This window comes from Rhinopithecus roxellana, chromosome 15 (assembly GCF_007565055.1).
Source record: "Rhinopithecus roxellana isolate Shanxi Qingling chromosome 15, ASM756505v1, whole genome shotgun sequence".
Classification (NCBI taxonomy): Eukaryota; Metazoa; Chordata; class Mammalia; order Primates; family Cercopithecidae; genus Rhinopithecus; species Rhinopithecus roxellana.
Window position 1 is genome coordinate 124,330,230 of NC_044563.1, and position 15,055 is coordinate 124,345,284.

Sequence of the window (15,055 nt, forward strand, 5' to 3'; positions counted from 1 at the left end):
CTACAAGATAGTGTTGCTTAAAAAGAATTGTTATTCATCATCAACTCTTGAGTTCCTTACAGGGACGCTCCCTACATAGTGCTTTTAGTGTCTGTTCCCTACCTTCTCATGATTCCTTCAAGAACTTCTAGAGACCTAAGTGTCTCAACTTACAGGAGGAAAGTCAAGAGAAAGATAGCTGCTCCCTCCACACCTCTGTAAGACCTGCCTTTCAGTTCAAGTTTTCCATCTGAAGGCCTGCTTCTTCCCCCAGATGATTGATAGCAGCAGCGCACAATTGTTTTAGGAAAAGCACTACCTGCAGAACAACTATATTTGAATCTGAAGCCCCACAGACCCACACACAGAAACTAGAAATCAGGTTACTGCATAGAAATGACAGATGTTACACTGAGTCCTTTTATTCCCAACTAATTATTAATAAGGGTTGTTTTATAATGTGTATTATATATACTTTGCTATAATTTTATTCTGTAGGATGATTTGCCAAGTGTATTCTAAATGTGTTTTCAAAATTAAATACAATCAGTTAATAAGGTTGCCTATTTTAAAAAGAAAATAAAGATAAGTTTTTGAAAAGATAGTACTTCCTGGCCGGGTGTGGTGGCTCATGCCTGTAATCCCAGCACTTTGGGAGGCTGAGGCTGGTGGATCACCTGAGGTCAGGAGTTCGAGACCAGTCTGGCCAACATGGTGAAAACTCGTCTCTACTAAAAATACAAAAATTAGCTGGGCAAGGTGGTGGGCGCCTGTAATTCCAGCTACTCGGGAGGCTGAGGCAGGAGAATTGCTTGAACCTAGGAGGCAGAGGTTGCAGTGAGCCAAGATCATGCCATTGCATTCCAGCCTGGGCAACAGAACAAAAAATCTGTCTCAAAAAAAAAAAAAAAGAAAAGAAAAGAAAACATAGTATTTCCTACAGTGTAAAACATGCCTCTGTGTAATATATAAGCATTTCAGCATTGAGTTTTCAGCCACAAAAAGCATTTTTTAAATATTCTAGTAATGGTAAATTAAATGGATAGGAGGGATAAAAGTTATGCAGACTCGGTGCTGAGTAAATTCAAGTTTTCAGTCTAAGAACATAGCCATAATTAGATTTATCTTAAGACACTGCACATCTGCCTAAATTCACACATATAAAGATGAGTGACAAAACAATAACAAATTAGTTATGCCTCAAAGTTAAAATATAGCAACTGCATTATTCATAGCCTGCCAAAGATGGTGGGAGATTTTTTCTTATTGTCAAGTTCTTTTCTTTTTTTATTTTTAGAGTCTAAGCATCGGGTTGGTGAAAAACTCAATTTCTCTATAATACTACAGTCCTTGACAAAAGTTTTTCAAAAATAGCCACTTGGGAATCTCTCTACTAAGAATTCTGAGGAGAAACAGGGAGGCAGGAGAAATAGAAAAAAAGAGGAGGTAAAATGGTTTGCACTCCCACAACAAAGCTATTTATGGCATCAGGTCACTGAACTGAGCTGTGATTTCAGCAATGAGGACAAGTAGGAAAGTATGACGGTACCAAATAACCCACTGGCCATTCACAAAGATCTTGGTGCCTCAGGCGTGTAGTCAGATGAGTTTGCTAAAAAACCATTGACAAACTGGAAACAGACGCATGGGATCTCTGGCTTATACAACATTTAGCACTTTCCCTCTCCAATTAGGTGAATTAATCCAATATCGGCCGAGCGCAGTGACTCACACCTGTAATCCCAGCACTTTGAGAGGCCGACGCAGGTGGATCACGAGGTCAAGAGATCGAGACCATCCTGGCCAACATGGTGAAACCCCTTCTCTACTGAAAATACAAAAATTAGCTGGGGGTGGTGGCGTGCGCCTGTAGTCCCAGCTACTCGGGAGGCTGAGGCAGAAGAATCGCTTGAACCCGGGAGGCGTAGGTTGCAGTGAGCCGAGATCGTGCCACGGCACTCCAGCCTGGGTGAGAGAGTGAGACTCCGTCTCAAAAAAAAAAAAAAAAACAAAAAACAAACAAAAAAAAAACTCCACTATAACAAACATTTTATGGCATCTGTCATTTGCCATGCAATATGATTGACATAACAGCAAATCCAGTCAACATATCGAGAAAATTAACATATCATAATGGCAATATGCCAGTGGTTCAGAGGAACCATAAGAAGAGTACCTAAGAGAGAGGTGAGTGGCAGGGAAGGCTGCTCAGACGGTATGATTATTGAGCTGACTACTGAAGCAGAAATAGGAGTTTCTTAGACAGAAAAGGGGTAGAAGACATTCCAGATTGATAAAACAACATGTGGAGAGGCAAGAAACATAAAACAGTATAGCCTTGCCACCTTGCCTCATGATTCAGCCAGGAAACAGATGGCACAATTGTAGGTTAACCGAGAAGAGTTTAATGAAGTGACTATTTCCAGAGATATAGTCAGCATCGAGGACACTAATAAAGGATGGTGAAGCACTCAGAGATAGCAACAGTGGGAAGCCATTAGCCACCTGATTGGAAGAGGAGAGGACAGAGAATGGTATTACTAGAACGTGGTGACAGCTGTAGCCATAGGAAAGGGTCTACCCAACAGAAACCCTGACTAGAAGCAGAGGAATACCACCACTGCTAAGCCACAGCCCAGCAGAAGCAAAGAGAGGGATAAATACTCTGACCTCTCTGATCTCCAGCTGATGCCTCCTATTGGCTGAACCCCCCTGCAAGCCAGAGGGCAAGGGGGTTTGGGAAAGCTTTCTGTGAAGGACAGCTTCCTCAGGCATAGAGAAGGATGGAGACTAGATCTGGAGAGACATACAGAGAATCACTAGCACAGCTCGGATTCATATCCCAGGTCCATACAGTCTCCTATTTCTTGAATAGGTGTAACACAAGACTGTACCTGTAACTAATACTGTGACAAGTCTGCTGTCTTAGTGAGTTTGGGCTGTTATAACAAATTACCACAGAATGGGGATTTAAGCAACAGAAATTTAGTTCTCACAGTTTTGGAGGCTGTAAGTGGATGATCAGGGAGATTATGGTGCCAGCCTGGTCAGGTTCCAGTGAGGGCCCTCTTCTGGGTTGCAGACAGCCATCTTGTATCCTCACGTGGTAGAAAGAAAGAGGACTAGCGCACTCTCTGGGGTATCCTTTTTTTTTTTTTTCTTTTTTGAGACGGAGTGTCTCTCTGTCGCCCAGGCTGAAGTGCAGTTGCACGATCTCGGCTCACTGCAAGCTCCGCCTCCCGGGTTCATGCCGTTCTCCTGCCTCAGCCTCCCAAGTAGCTGGGACTACAGGCACCCGCCACCATGCCCGGCTAATTTTGTGTGTGTGTGTGTATTTTTAGTACAGATGGGGTTTCACATGTTAGTCAGGACGGTCTCGATCTTCTGACCTCATGATCCTCCCACCTCGGCCTCCAAAAGTGTGGGATTACAGGCGTGAGCCACCGCATCCGGCCTTCTCTGGGCTTTTTTCAAGCGCACTGATCCCATTCATGAGGGTTCCACCCTCATGACCTAAATTACACCCCAAAGGCCCCACCTCCTAATCCTAATGCCACCACATTAAGGTTAGCATTTCAACATAAGAATTTGGGAGGGACACAGACGTTCAATCCATACTGCAGCCCTTGTTTCTTTTTCCTAAATTGATAGATGAGTTCATTAAATTTTATGACAAATGAGATTCTTAAGATCTGGTTTGTTGTGCAACCTGTGCCCTTCACTCAATCTTCCAATATGCTTATTTTTAACCACAGCGATGTAACAATCTATCAGATTTTTAAAAGCAAAAACAATCAGACAGTACGAGATGACATAGCATGTAAGTGCTTATTTGTCTATCTAAAAATAACTACGACTTTCGTGTTCTGTCAGTGTATGAAACTTGCATATTAGTCTTGTAGAATATTTTTGTTCACTTGAGATACCTCATATTTTATTTATAAATTCTAGTTAAATCATATTAAGATATCTTCAAATGTTATTATGGTGCTAGATTGTTGGAAGGAGAAGAAAAAGAACAAGTTGTCCTTATACAACCTTTTTTCTCTTTATTTTTCAGATCAATAACCCGATCTTATTACCGCAACTCAGTTGGTGGATTTTTAGTATTTGACATTACTAACCGACGATCTTTTGAACATGTGAAAGATTGGCTAGAAGAAGCAAAAATGTATGTACAGCCGTTCCGGATTGTATTCCTGCTAGTGGGACATAAATGTGATTTAGCTTCACAACGTCAAGTTACAAGGGAAGAAGCTGAAAAACTGTCAGCAGACTGTGGAATGAAGTATATAGAAACCTCAGCAAAGGATGCTACAAATGTCGAAGAATCCTTCACAATCTTGACAAGAGACATATATGAACTTATTAAAAAGGGAGAAATTTGTATTCAGGATGGCTGGGAAGGGGTTAAAAGTGGTTTTGTTCCAAATACTGTGCATTCTTCTGAGGAAGCAGTAAAGCCCAGGAAAGAGTGCTTCTGCTGACTTCAAACATGCCAAAGAACTAACAGGAACAGATTGGCTGTCATTTCAGGATAAATACCAACATTAACAGCAGAATGATGCAATAAAAGCATTTAAAAAGGTTACAAACCCACACCAATACTATTTTGTAAGGTATTTGATTCAGAGCGCTATGCTTACTTGTTACACTACTAGATTGGGTATTTTGCTAAATTGTCAAGGAAAGCAGACAACCTTTTTCTTGAAAGTACCTCCATTCTCACTTTGTTAGCATACGCTGACCTTAGTGTCCAGCTATGTCAATATTACTCATTTTTCTTGACAGTTCAAATGGATTTTTGTGAATATATAATGAATTGAAAAGATTATATTAGGAATTACATTCTCTTGAGTTAATTAATATTGAATAGCAAAATGCATTTAAATATGCACTATTCACCTGCAGAGTAAACAATCTCAGAAGTATCGACTAGGACGTAAATAGCAGTTCCTTGTATAAGGTACCAGGTTTTCTCCCCATTGTCTGGAAATGTTTGTCCTCCCTTAATTTTGCCTCAACACAAGAAAATAAGTTTTATGTTCATTTTTGTTCTGTAATTTATTGCTTCTAAAAATGCATTATGTTTTACAAATATATCTAAAGGATCCAAGCAAACTATTCTAAGCAAATATTTGTAAAATTAAAAACGGAGGACCGCTCACCAAATGTTTGAAATGTTGCTTTTTTTTTTTTTTTTTTTTTTTGAGACAGGGTCTTGTTTTGTCACCCAAGCTGGAGTGCAGTGGGGCAATCTTGGCTCCCTGCAACCTCTGCTTCCTGGGTTCAGGTGATTGTCAGTAACTTACCTCAGCCTCCTGAGTAGCTGGAACTGCAGATGTGCGTCACCATGCCCGGCTAATTTTTGTATTTTTAGTAGACACCGGATTTCTCCATGTTCCCCAGGCTGGTCTCCAACTCCTGGCCTCAAGCAATTCGCCCACCTCAGCCTCCAAAGTGCTGGGATTATAGGCATGAGCTGCTGTGCCCAGCCTATCAGCAGCAAATGTTTTGCTGTTACAGTGTACTGTTCAAATTTAGACAAGAAAAACTAAATTTATTTATGTATTGACATTTTCAAAGAAAGTAAATGCAATTTGCCTTGAACTATTGTCAAAATTATTAATATAGGTAAACATAGAATGTTTTTAATAATAGCGTTTTTGTCCAAGTAAATTTCCAAATTTCCTCATTTCCAATACGAAAAGAATGCAGAAAAGATTTTTCTGGGCAAGGAAAATTGGTTAGATGTTTGATATATTTAGCCTTCAAATTGCATTTTACAATCTCATCAGTACAAGTGAAGATAGAATAATCAATTAATACAGTAAAATGACTTTTGAGTTTTCTAACTTTTAACTTATTGATTAAACTCTCCTGGAAGGGATATTTTGATCATAGTGTCAAATATTTTATAATGTACATTTCTATTCTGTCCTGTACACTTCTTAATCACAAAAGAGTACCAAGTGAAGCTTTTTGGAATCATAAGGTTTTTACTCTTAACCCTTAGTTGCTTCATTGTTTGAAAACCAAAGTGGCATAGTAGAAAGAATATTTGATAAGAAATCAGAAAACTTGGTTACCAATATCTAACCATGAGTAAGTCACTTGACCTCTCTAAGCACCATTTTTCTTATCTGTAAAATTAGGCTAATAACCCATTAGTGTGTTTCATGGAAAATTATTTTGAGAATCTAGTGAATCATTCAACAAACGCTTTGTAAATAGAGTAAGCATTTTACAGATTTGAGAATGATATGCTGCTCATAGGCATACTATTATATTTACAACGGGTGAGGGTTTTGTTTTCTCATGATTTTTCCTTTCATTCCTACACAGAAGGAGTAGAAAAAGATGTGTGTTTTCATGGACCCGTAGGAATTCTTGATTGATCCATATCCTCTAGCTTATTTGAGGGGGAGGGGAAGGGGTCTCGTTCTGTTGACCAGGGTGGAGTGCAGTGGCATGATCACAGCTCACTGCATCCTGGACCTCCCAGTCTCGAGCGAGCCTCCCACTTTAGCCTCCTGCTAGCTGGGACCACAAGTACACGCCACCACGCCTGGCTAATTTTTTATTTTTTGTGGAGAAGGGTCTCCCTGTGTTGCCCAGAGTATAGGTCTCGTACTGCAGGGCACAAGCGATCCCTCCGCCTCGGCTTCACAAAGTGCTGGAATTACAGGCATGAGCCCCCGCACCAGCTTCCTCTGTTTTTTTTAACCCTTGAGCTATTGTTCCCGCGAAGTGGAAATAATAGAGAGGGACGTTCCTGCAGTCTTAACCCAATCAAAAGTCACGTTTGTGCTTTTTGTGCATCTTTGAAATAGATATTTAATTGTAATTTCAAATACTTGTACATTTTCTGAGTTCGTGTATTTTTAATTGTGCTTATGGTGAGAATATAAATTATAACTATATAAGGTATCACTATTTATACTGTCAGCATTTTCTTGATATCCTTAATTTCACATGAATTCAAACCATAATTAACCAGATGAGAAAATACTTGTCCCCCAAAATGTGAAGTAGTCCATTTTACTGTTACAGTTTTCAATCTCATATGACAATTTCCCATCAGTCCAAAATGGCATAAACCCAAACACTGAAAATCTAACAGCAGCTGAAAGTACAGTCACCTGTGCCTACTTCTAAAGTTAAATAGCTAAAACATAAAATGTGATTTAAATTTCAGTGGACACCCTTTATAATACTAATGTCAGGAGGGACTAATATTTGGGCTGAAGGATATCATGTGTTCCAAGATTTAAAACAGAGCTAAAGAACTAGAAGAAACAAACAGGAAGGCAGGGTCCAAAATTCAAGGCATGAACAGAAGGAAGCCTAGAACTCATCTCCTAGCACCTTATTCACCATGCTGTGCTTAGTGTGTGTGTATTGGGTGGAGGGAGGGAGAGGGAGGGAGAGGATGTCAAGAAAAGGGGAAATGTGTTCTAACTGAATCCACAAAATACTAAAATAGGGTTAAATAATTTTCATATTATAGAGGAGCTATTTATGGTAAAACAATAGTAAAGTGAACAACGATCACTGCAAAAATCTGAGTGCTTGTACAAGATTGCCAAACATCTGTCTAACCTTAGCCAGTTATCTTTATCCATTTATTTATATATATATAATAGCTGACCTATTTGCTTACACATCGTTATAGAGAATATGGATAACAATGCCAAAATTGTAAAAATATTTGCTCCAGGCAAAATGCTTTTACCAAGTTTCTTAGAAATCAAATATCCTTGATTTTATATTAAAGTTACTTTACTTAAAATTTAAAACTAGTAAATGATGTAGCTAATTACTAAATAGTTTAAGTAAATGTGGGTTTTGTTTTTTTGAGACAGAGTCTGGTTCTGTCTCCCAGGCTGGAATGCAGTGGCGTGAACTCAGCTCACTGCAACCTCCGCCTCCTGGGTTCAAACAATTCTCCTGCCTCAGCCTCCTGAGCAGCTAGGATTACAGGCATGCACCACCACATCCAGCTGATTATTATTATTATTATTTTTGAGACGGAGTTTCGCTCTTGTTGCCCAGGCTGGAGTACCATAGTGCGATCTTGGCTCACCGCAACCTTTGCCTACCGGGTTCAAGCAATTCTCCTGCCTCAGCCTACTGAGTAGCTCGGATTACAGGCATGCACCATCATGCCAGACTAATTTTTTTTTCTTTTTCTTTTTTTTTTTTTTTAGTAGAGATGGGGTTTCTCCATGTTGGTCAGGCTGGTCGCGAACTCCGGACCTTAAGTGATCCACCTGCCTCAGCCTCCCAAAGTGCTGGGATTACAGGTGTGAGCCACTGCACCCGGCCTAATTTTTGTATTTTGAATAGAGACAGGGTTTCACCATGTTGGCCAAGCTGGTCTCCACCTCCTGACCTCAAGTGATCCACCTGCCTCGGCCTCCCAAAGTGCTGGGATTACAGATGTGAGCCACCAGCGCCTGGCTGTAAATGTGATTTTTTTTTTTAAAGAAATGAAAACAGTCCAATTCTTATCGTAAACTTGTCCCTGATGGAAACTGCTCATCTTGAGCTGCATTCACACTCCCAGTTCATGTAGTGATGTGATAGTAAGTATAAGCCAAAATGTTTAATCAGAATGTTTTTTAATGTGGCCTTTATATGCATAATAGTGGCAAACAAGATTTCCTGAGCCTGGAAACTTGAGAGTTTATTCTAGATTTCCAAAAACCTCAAGCATTCCATACTTTTTGTGTGTGGCAACCAAAACCGTCTTTTATATTATTGTTAAGATAACTTTATCAGAACAAAGTCTTTTTATCCAACTTTACGTCGTTAAAAAAATGAATCTATGGATTAATAAAATCATTTTAAGAGTATTTTTGTCAGATTTTATACTGCCCTTGGTTCAGTTAAGAACAAAGCTTTCAAAGCAGCTTTAAAGAGTGCACCGTATTTGAATAATTTCCTGGCCGGGTGTGGTGGCTCACACCTGTAATCCCAGAACTTTGGGAGGCCGAGGCAGGCGGATCACGAGGTCAGGAGATCGAGACCATCCTGGCTAACACAGTGAAACACCGTCTCTACCAAAAATACAGAAAAAAAAAGAAAAAGAAAAAGGAAAAAAATTAGCTGGGCGTGGTGGCAGGCGCCTGTAGTCCCAGCTACTCAGGAGGCTGAGGCAGGAGAATGGCGTGAACCCGGGAGGCGGAGCTTGCAGTGAGCCAAGATCAAGCCACTGCACTACAGCCTGGGTGACAGAGCAAGACTGTCTCAAAAAAAAAAAAAAAAAAAGAAAGAAAGAATAATTTCCTTAGGTCTCACACAGAAGAACTCGCAAGACTAAAGACCCGTTCATAAACTAACTTATTTGTTTCTCGGTAACTACCTAAAAGATTTCACTTGGAAATGCAAAAGAAACATGTAATCTTTCTTTAAGAAAAAACAGAAAGATCCTCTTTCAGCATGGGGAGCTGAAAAAAGAAAAAACTGAAAGACTATAAAGGTTTTACTGTTTGTTTGTTTGTTTGTTTGTTCGTTTTTTAGAGACAGGGTCTTGTTCCCTCGCCTAGGCTGGAGTGCAGTGGCACAGTGATAGGTCCTAGGAGCCTCAAACTCCTGGCCTCAAGCCATCCTCCCACCCCGGTCTCCCAAGGTGCTCAGATTACAGGCATGAGTCACCCCACGCCCAGCCTATAAAGGCTTTAATCTTAGATTCTTTGTATTTTAAAACGGTAGGATACAATCCCAACCAGAAGCTAACTCTTGGAAATTTCACAGCTGATAAATAGCCATCTCTGCTTCAGAATCTTTCTCAACTCTGAATGTTTTCACCAAATCTTCCTGAGCTACTGATCTTCACTTGATCTTAAAATAACAAACTAATCTCCTGAACCTTAATGGACTGCTGCATGACCTGGTGTTTCTATACTGCTAATGACTGATGCAAGTAGACATATGAGTGATGAGCTGTGACAATCTATTTCAATCATTACACAATCTAGTTCACTTACTGCACATAATCGTGGTAGAAAATAAATGAAAACAAAATTTTAAGGTATAAAAAAGTTAGTGTACCTCGTTATTATTTCTGGGTCAATTTTTTGTCTTTTTAAAAATTAGTGCCTAAAACATTGTCTTATCTATGTGACATTCAGTAACTACTAATTGATGGTTATTGTGTTGAATTACTCCTATTAAATGTGGGTTCCACATATTTGGTTTCAATTTATACATTCCATGGAAGAATAAACATGTTTTATTATCATCATCTCTCAGAATTTTTTGTTTTCAGGATGACATACAATGGAAGTAGGATAAGTGTAAACTTTTTGAAGTATGTTATTAATGTTATTTGATTTTAAATAATGAATAAAAGAATGAGAATGAGAACTATGATTGTCATATAATTATCATGGTATCCATCTTTTTTTTTTTTTTTTTTTTTTTTTGAGAGGTAGCAAGGTTTATTGTGAAGAGCAAAAGAACAAAGCTTCCACAGCATGAAAGGGGACCCAAGTGGGTTGCCTCACGGTATCCATCTTTAGCCATGTTTGGTGGTGCTTTTAAAATAGAAACTGTTTAACTACAATTTTGTGTGTATGTATTCATAAATGAAGGGCAAAAAATAATCAATTCGAGATCCACAATGCTTTACATATTATATTATACCATGGTGGAATGTAGGGTATAACCCCATAATCAGACATTAATATTTGTACAGCAAATATATGAATATTCACACTATAAGAGATAAGATCTGTAAATAATCTGTCATCAGTCCGGGTCAGATTTTTGTTGCCAAGTGAGTTATAAAAAGAATCTTCGATTTTTCAGAGCTTTTTGGATTTCAGAATTGCAGAAAAGGGTCGTGTACTATGTACTATGCCTTGTACTATGCTTTAACACATGTTCCAAAATGTGTAACTTTTCTCTACTTGGCTCATATTTGTCATGCTTCAGCCTTGCACGTAGTGGGAGCTTATGAAATTTTGAATTGAGCTGTTAAATCACACAGAAAATATTTATACCTTCTGCATAAGCAGTTAACTATGTAAAATGTTTATAACAGTGCTTGGCACGTAATTATATTATTATAATTACTATTTTTGAGACAGAGTTTTGCACTTGTTGCCTAGGCTGGAGTGCAGTGGCATGATGTCGGCTCACTGCAACCTCTGCCTCCCGGGTTGAAGTGATTCTCCTGCCTCAGCCTCCTGAGTAGCTGGGATTACAGGTGCCCGCCACCACATCCAGCTAATTTTTTGTATTTTTAGTAGAGACAGGGTTTCACCATGTTGACTAGGGTGATCTTGAACTCTTGACCTAAGGTGATCTGCCCGCCTCGGCCTCCCAAAGTGCTGGGATTACAGGCGTGAGCCGCTCCTCCCAGCCCTGTTTTATTTTTAGTATCGTTCTTATTATAATCACTAAGTTGTCAAGAAGCCAATCTTAATCCTTATTGTCGGCTAGAAACTGTTGATAATGGCTCTCTGGCTAGTTCATTTTAAGAGGTCATGACTCCCTGAAATGGCCTAATTCTTGCAGAATGCTTCAGTAGTGCCCTAAAGGACATAGAGCTCCTGGGGATTGCTGGTCATCAACAACAGCATCTGACTAGATGGACAAGGGCTTGAAGGAGTGTCCCAACAGCAGCACTGCAAATTCACCAGCAGAAAGTTAGTGCATGCGCCCAGTGTGGTAAGGACTGTGGGTCACAGGATTAGGCTTTTAGTTTGTGTAAAATGATTATCACTAGCATCATTTTCTAAAAGATTTTTTTTTTTTTTTTTTTTTTTTGGTAACAGCTTTGACAGATAATTTACATGCCATGCAATTAAATCATTTAAAATGTACAATTCAGTGTGTGCTTGTCCACTTTTGCATTGCTTTAAAGAAATGCCAGGCTGAGCACAGTGGCTCATGCCTGTAATCCCAGCACTTTGGGAGGTTGAGGCAAAAGGATCACTTGAGGCCAGGAGTTCAAGACTAGCCTGGGCAGCATACTGAGATCCCACCTCTACAAAATTTTTTTAAATAAATTAACTGGGCATAGTGGCACACACCTCTGGTCCCAGCTCCTTGGGAGGCTGGAACCCACTAAGCCCAACCTCCAACATTTCAACGTGAAATTTGGAGGGGACGAAACACCCAAACCATATCATAGTGATTTTTAGTATATTCAGTTGTGCAAGCATCAACATAATCTATTTTAAAACATTTTCATGACCTTAAAAAGAAATCCCTGTACCTTTAGCTATTACCCTAACAGTCTTCATCCCCCTACTGTACCCAGCACCAGAGTCCTAAACAACCATTAATCTATATACTTGCCTATACTGGATATTTCACATAGATGTCAGGTAGGAGGTGGGACTCAACTTGGAGGCGGGGCTCAAACACTGGACCAAATTGAGGACTAGTTCAAACAGGGACTGGGTAGAAGCAGCTTTCCATAAGACAAACCCACCAGTGTGCCATGTCAGTTTACCATTGCCGTGGCAACACTGGAAGCTACTGCCCCTTTCCATTGCAACAACTGGGAAGTTACCTCCCTTTTCCTGGAAATTTCTGTATAATCTGCCCCTTAATTTGCATGTAATTAAAAGTGAGTATAAATATGACTGCAGACCTGCCTCTGAGCTGCTTCTCTGGGCACATTTGCCTATGAGGTAGCCCTGCTCTGCAAAAAGCAGTACTTTTGCTACTGCAGTCCACCACTGCTTCAATGTAAGTTACTGTCTAACACCTTCACTCGCCCTTGAATTCTTTTCCTGAGTGAAGCCAAGAAACTGCCTGGACTACGCCCCAATTTGGGGGCTTGCTGCTCCTACATCAGATAAAGTCATATAGTGTGTGGCCTTCTGTGACCAGCTTCTTTCAATTAGCTTAATGTTTTCAAAGTAGTAGCACCTGACTGGGCATGGTGGTTCACGCCTGTAATCCCAACACTTTGGGAGGCCGAGGAGGGTGGATCATCTGAGGTCAGGAGTTTGAGACCAGCCTGGCCAACATGGCGAAACCTTGTCTCTACTAAAAACACAAAATTAGCTGGGCGTGGTGGTGCATGCCTGTAATCCCAACTACTTGGGAGGCTGAGGCAAGAGAATCGCTTGAACCCTGGAGGCAGAAGTTGTAGTGAGCTGAGATCACACCATTGCACTCCAGCCCGGGCGACAGAGCAAGACTCCATTTCAAAAATAAATAAGTCAAAGTAGTAACATCATTTTAATAAAAATTTTCCCATTATATTAATAGATACTAGTTCATTGTACAACATTTGGAAAAATATAGAAACATAGAAAGATAGACAGAAATCATCATTAGACTAGGGCCAGCTAATAATTTTTTGAAGAGATGGGGTCTCCCTATCTATGTCGCCCAGGCTGGTCTGGAACTCATGGGTTCAAGCAATCCTCCCACTTCGGCCTCCCAAAGTGCTGTGAATACAGACATGAACCACCACGCCTGGCCTGGAAAATCATTTATTTACTTTCTATAATAGACATTAAGATTGTTTCCAGAGCCAGGCTTGGTTGCTCATGCCTATAATCCCAGCACTTTGGGACGCCAAGGGAGGGGAATTGCTTGAGCCCAGGAGGTCTGGCAACATAGTGAGACCCCGTCTCTGGAAACAAAAAAAAAAAAAATTAGCAGGGCACAGTGGCACACACCTGTGGTCCCAGATGCTTGGAATGCTGAGGTGGGAGGATCACTGGAGTCTGGGAGGTTGAGGCTGTAGTGAGCCGATATTGCGCCACTGCACTCCAGCCTGGGCCACGATGAGAAACTGTCTTAAAAAAAAATTATAAGAACATTTGTTTCCCTCAGATCCTCATTAATACTTAATAATGCAAAACCTGATATATTGACAAATGATAGGCAAAAAAATTCTCATTTTATTTACATTTTTCTGTTCTTCTGAGTACATTAGCTTTCATAAAATTTATTGATTGTTTGTATTCCTTTGATGAATGCCTAATTGTATCCTTTTCCAATTTTCTATTGGATTGTTAGAATTTTTCTTATTGATTTTTTAGGAATACTCTCTATACTATGGACAGAAATACTTTGTTTTGTATGTTGAAAGTATTCTCTTCCAGTCTGTTGGGACTGGTTTATGCTATCTTTTGTTGTGAAGTTTTAATTTTCAGGCATCTCAAGGCTATTTTTTTCCCTTGTGTCTTCAAGGACTTGTGTCTTCATTAGGACCTTCTTCCCCAGCCCCAAATTATAAAATACTGTCCTATATCTTGTTTTTTATGTTTATACTTTTATATAGCAAACTTTTTTTAGTTTTTAATTTTTTATATATTTATTTTTGAGACAGGGTCTTGCTCTGTCATCGAGGCTGGAGTGCAGTGGCGCGATCTTGGCTCACCACAGCCAACCTGGGCTCAAGCAATTCTCCCACCTTGGCCTACTGAGTAGCTGGGACTACAGGTGCACGCCACCATGCCCAGATAATTTTCCTTAATTTTTTGAAGAGACAGGGTTTTGCCATGTTGGCCAGGCTGGTCTCGAACACCTGGGCTCAAACGACCCACCCGCCTTGGCCTCCCAAAGTGCTGGGATTACAGGGGTGAGCTACTGTGATTGGCCCAGAACTTATTTATATATGGTATAATATAGAGGGGTGTTTGTTTGTTTGTTTGTTTTTGAGCTGGAGTCTCTGTTCCCTAGGCTGGAGTGCAGTGGCACAATCTTGACTCACTGCAACCTCCGCCCCCCAGGTTCAAGCAATTCTCCTGCCTCAGCCTCCTAAGTAGCTAGGACTACATGCGTACACCACCACACCCAGCTAATTTTTGTATTTTTAGTGGAGAGGGTTTCACCATGTTGGCCAGGGTGGTCTCGAATGCCTGACCTCAGGTGACCCACCTGCCTCCGCCTCCCAAAGTGCTGGGATTACAGGCGTAAGCCACCGTGCCCAGCTGGGATTTTTTTCTGAGTAAGTAATTTGTTATTCCAATGTCATTTATTCCTCTCTCCAAACATTTGGATTGCGGTTTTTATATATACTTTATCTATATTTACATATCTATATTTTAGCTCTATCTGTATCTATACTGAATCTATTTCCAGACTATTCAGAGCT

The 15,055-nt window shown here is 40.1% G+C and overlaps 1 protein-coding gene across 1 annotated transcript in view; it reads left to right on the plus strand.

Moving 5' to 3' along the window:
- RAB39A (RAB39A, member RAS oncogene family) overlaps positions 1 to 5,589 on the plus strand; it is a 38,911-nt gene extending 33,322 nt beyond the window's left edge. Inside the window, exon 2 of the mRNA XM_010360853.2 lies at positions 4,040 to 5,589. Within this exon, the coding sequence (XP_010359155.1) occupies positions 4,040 to 4,466 (427 nt within the window). The 3' untranslated portion in view covers positions 4,467 to 5,589. The remainder of the gene's footprint in view (positions 1 to 4,039) is intronic.
- Positions 5,590 to 15,055: the final 9,466 nt, after the last annotated feature.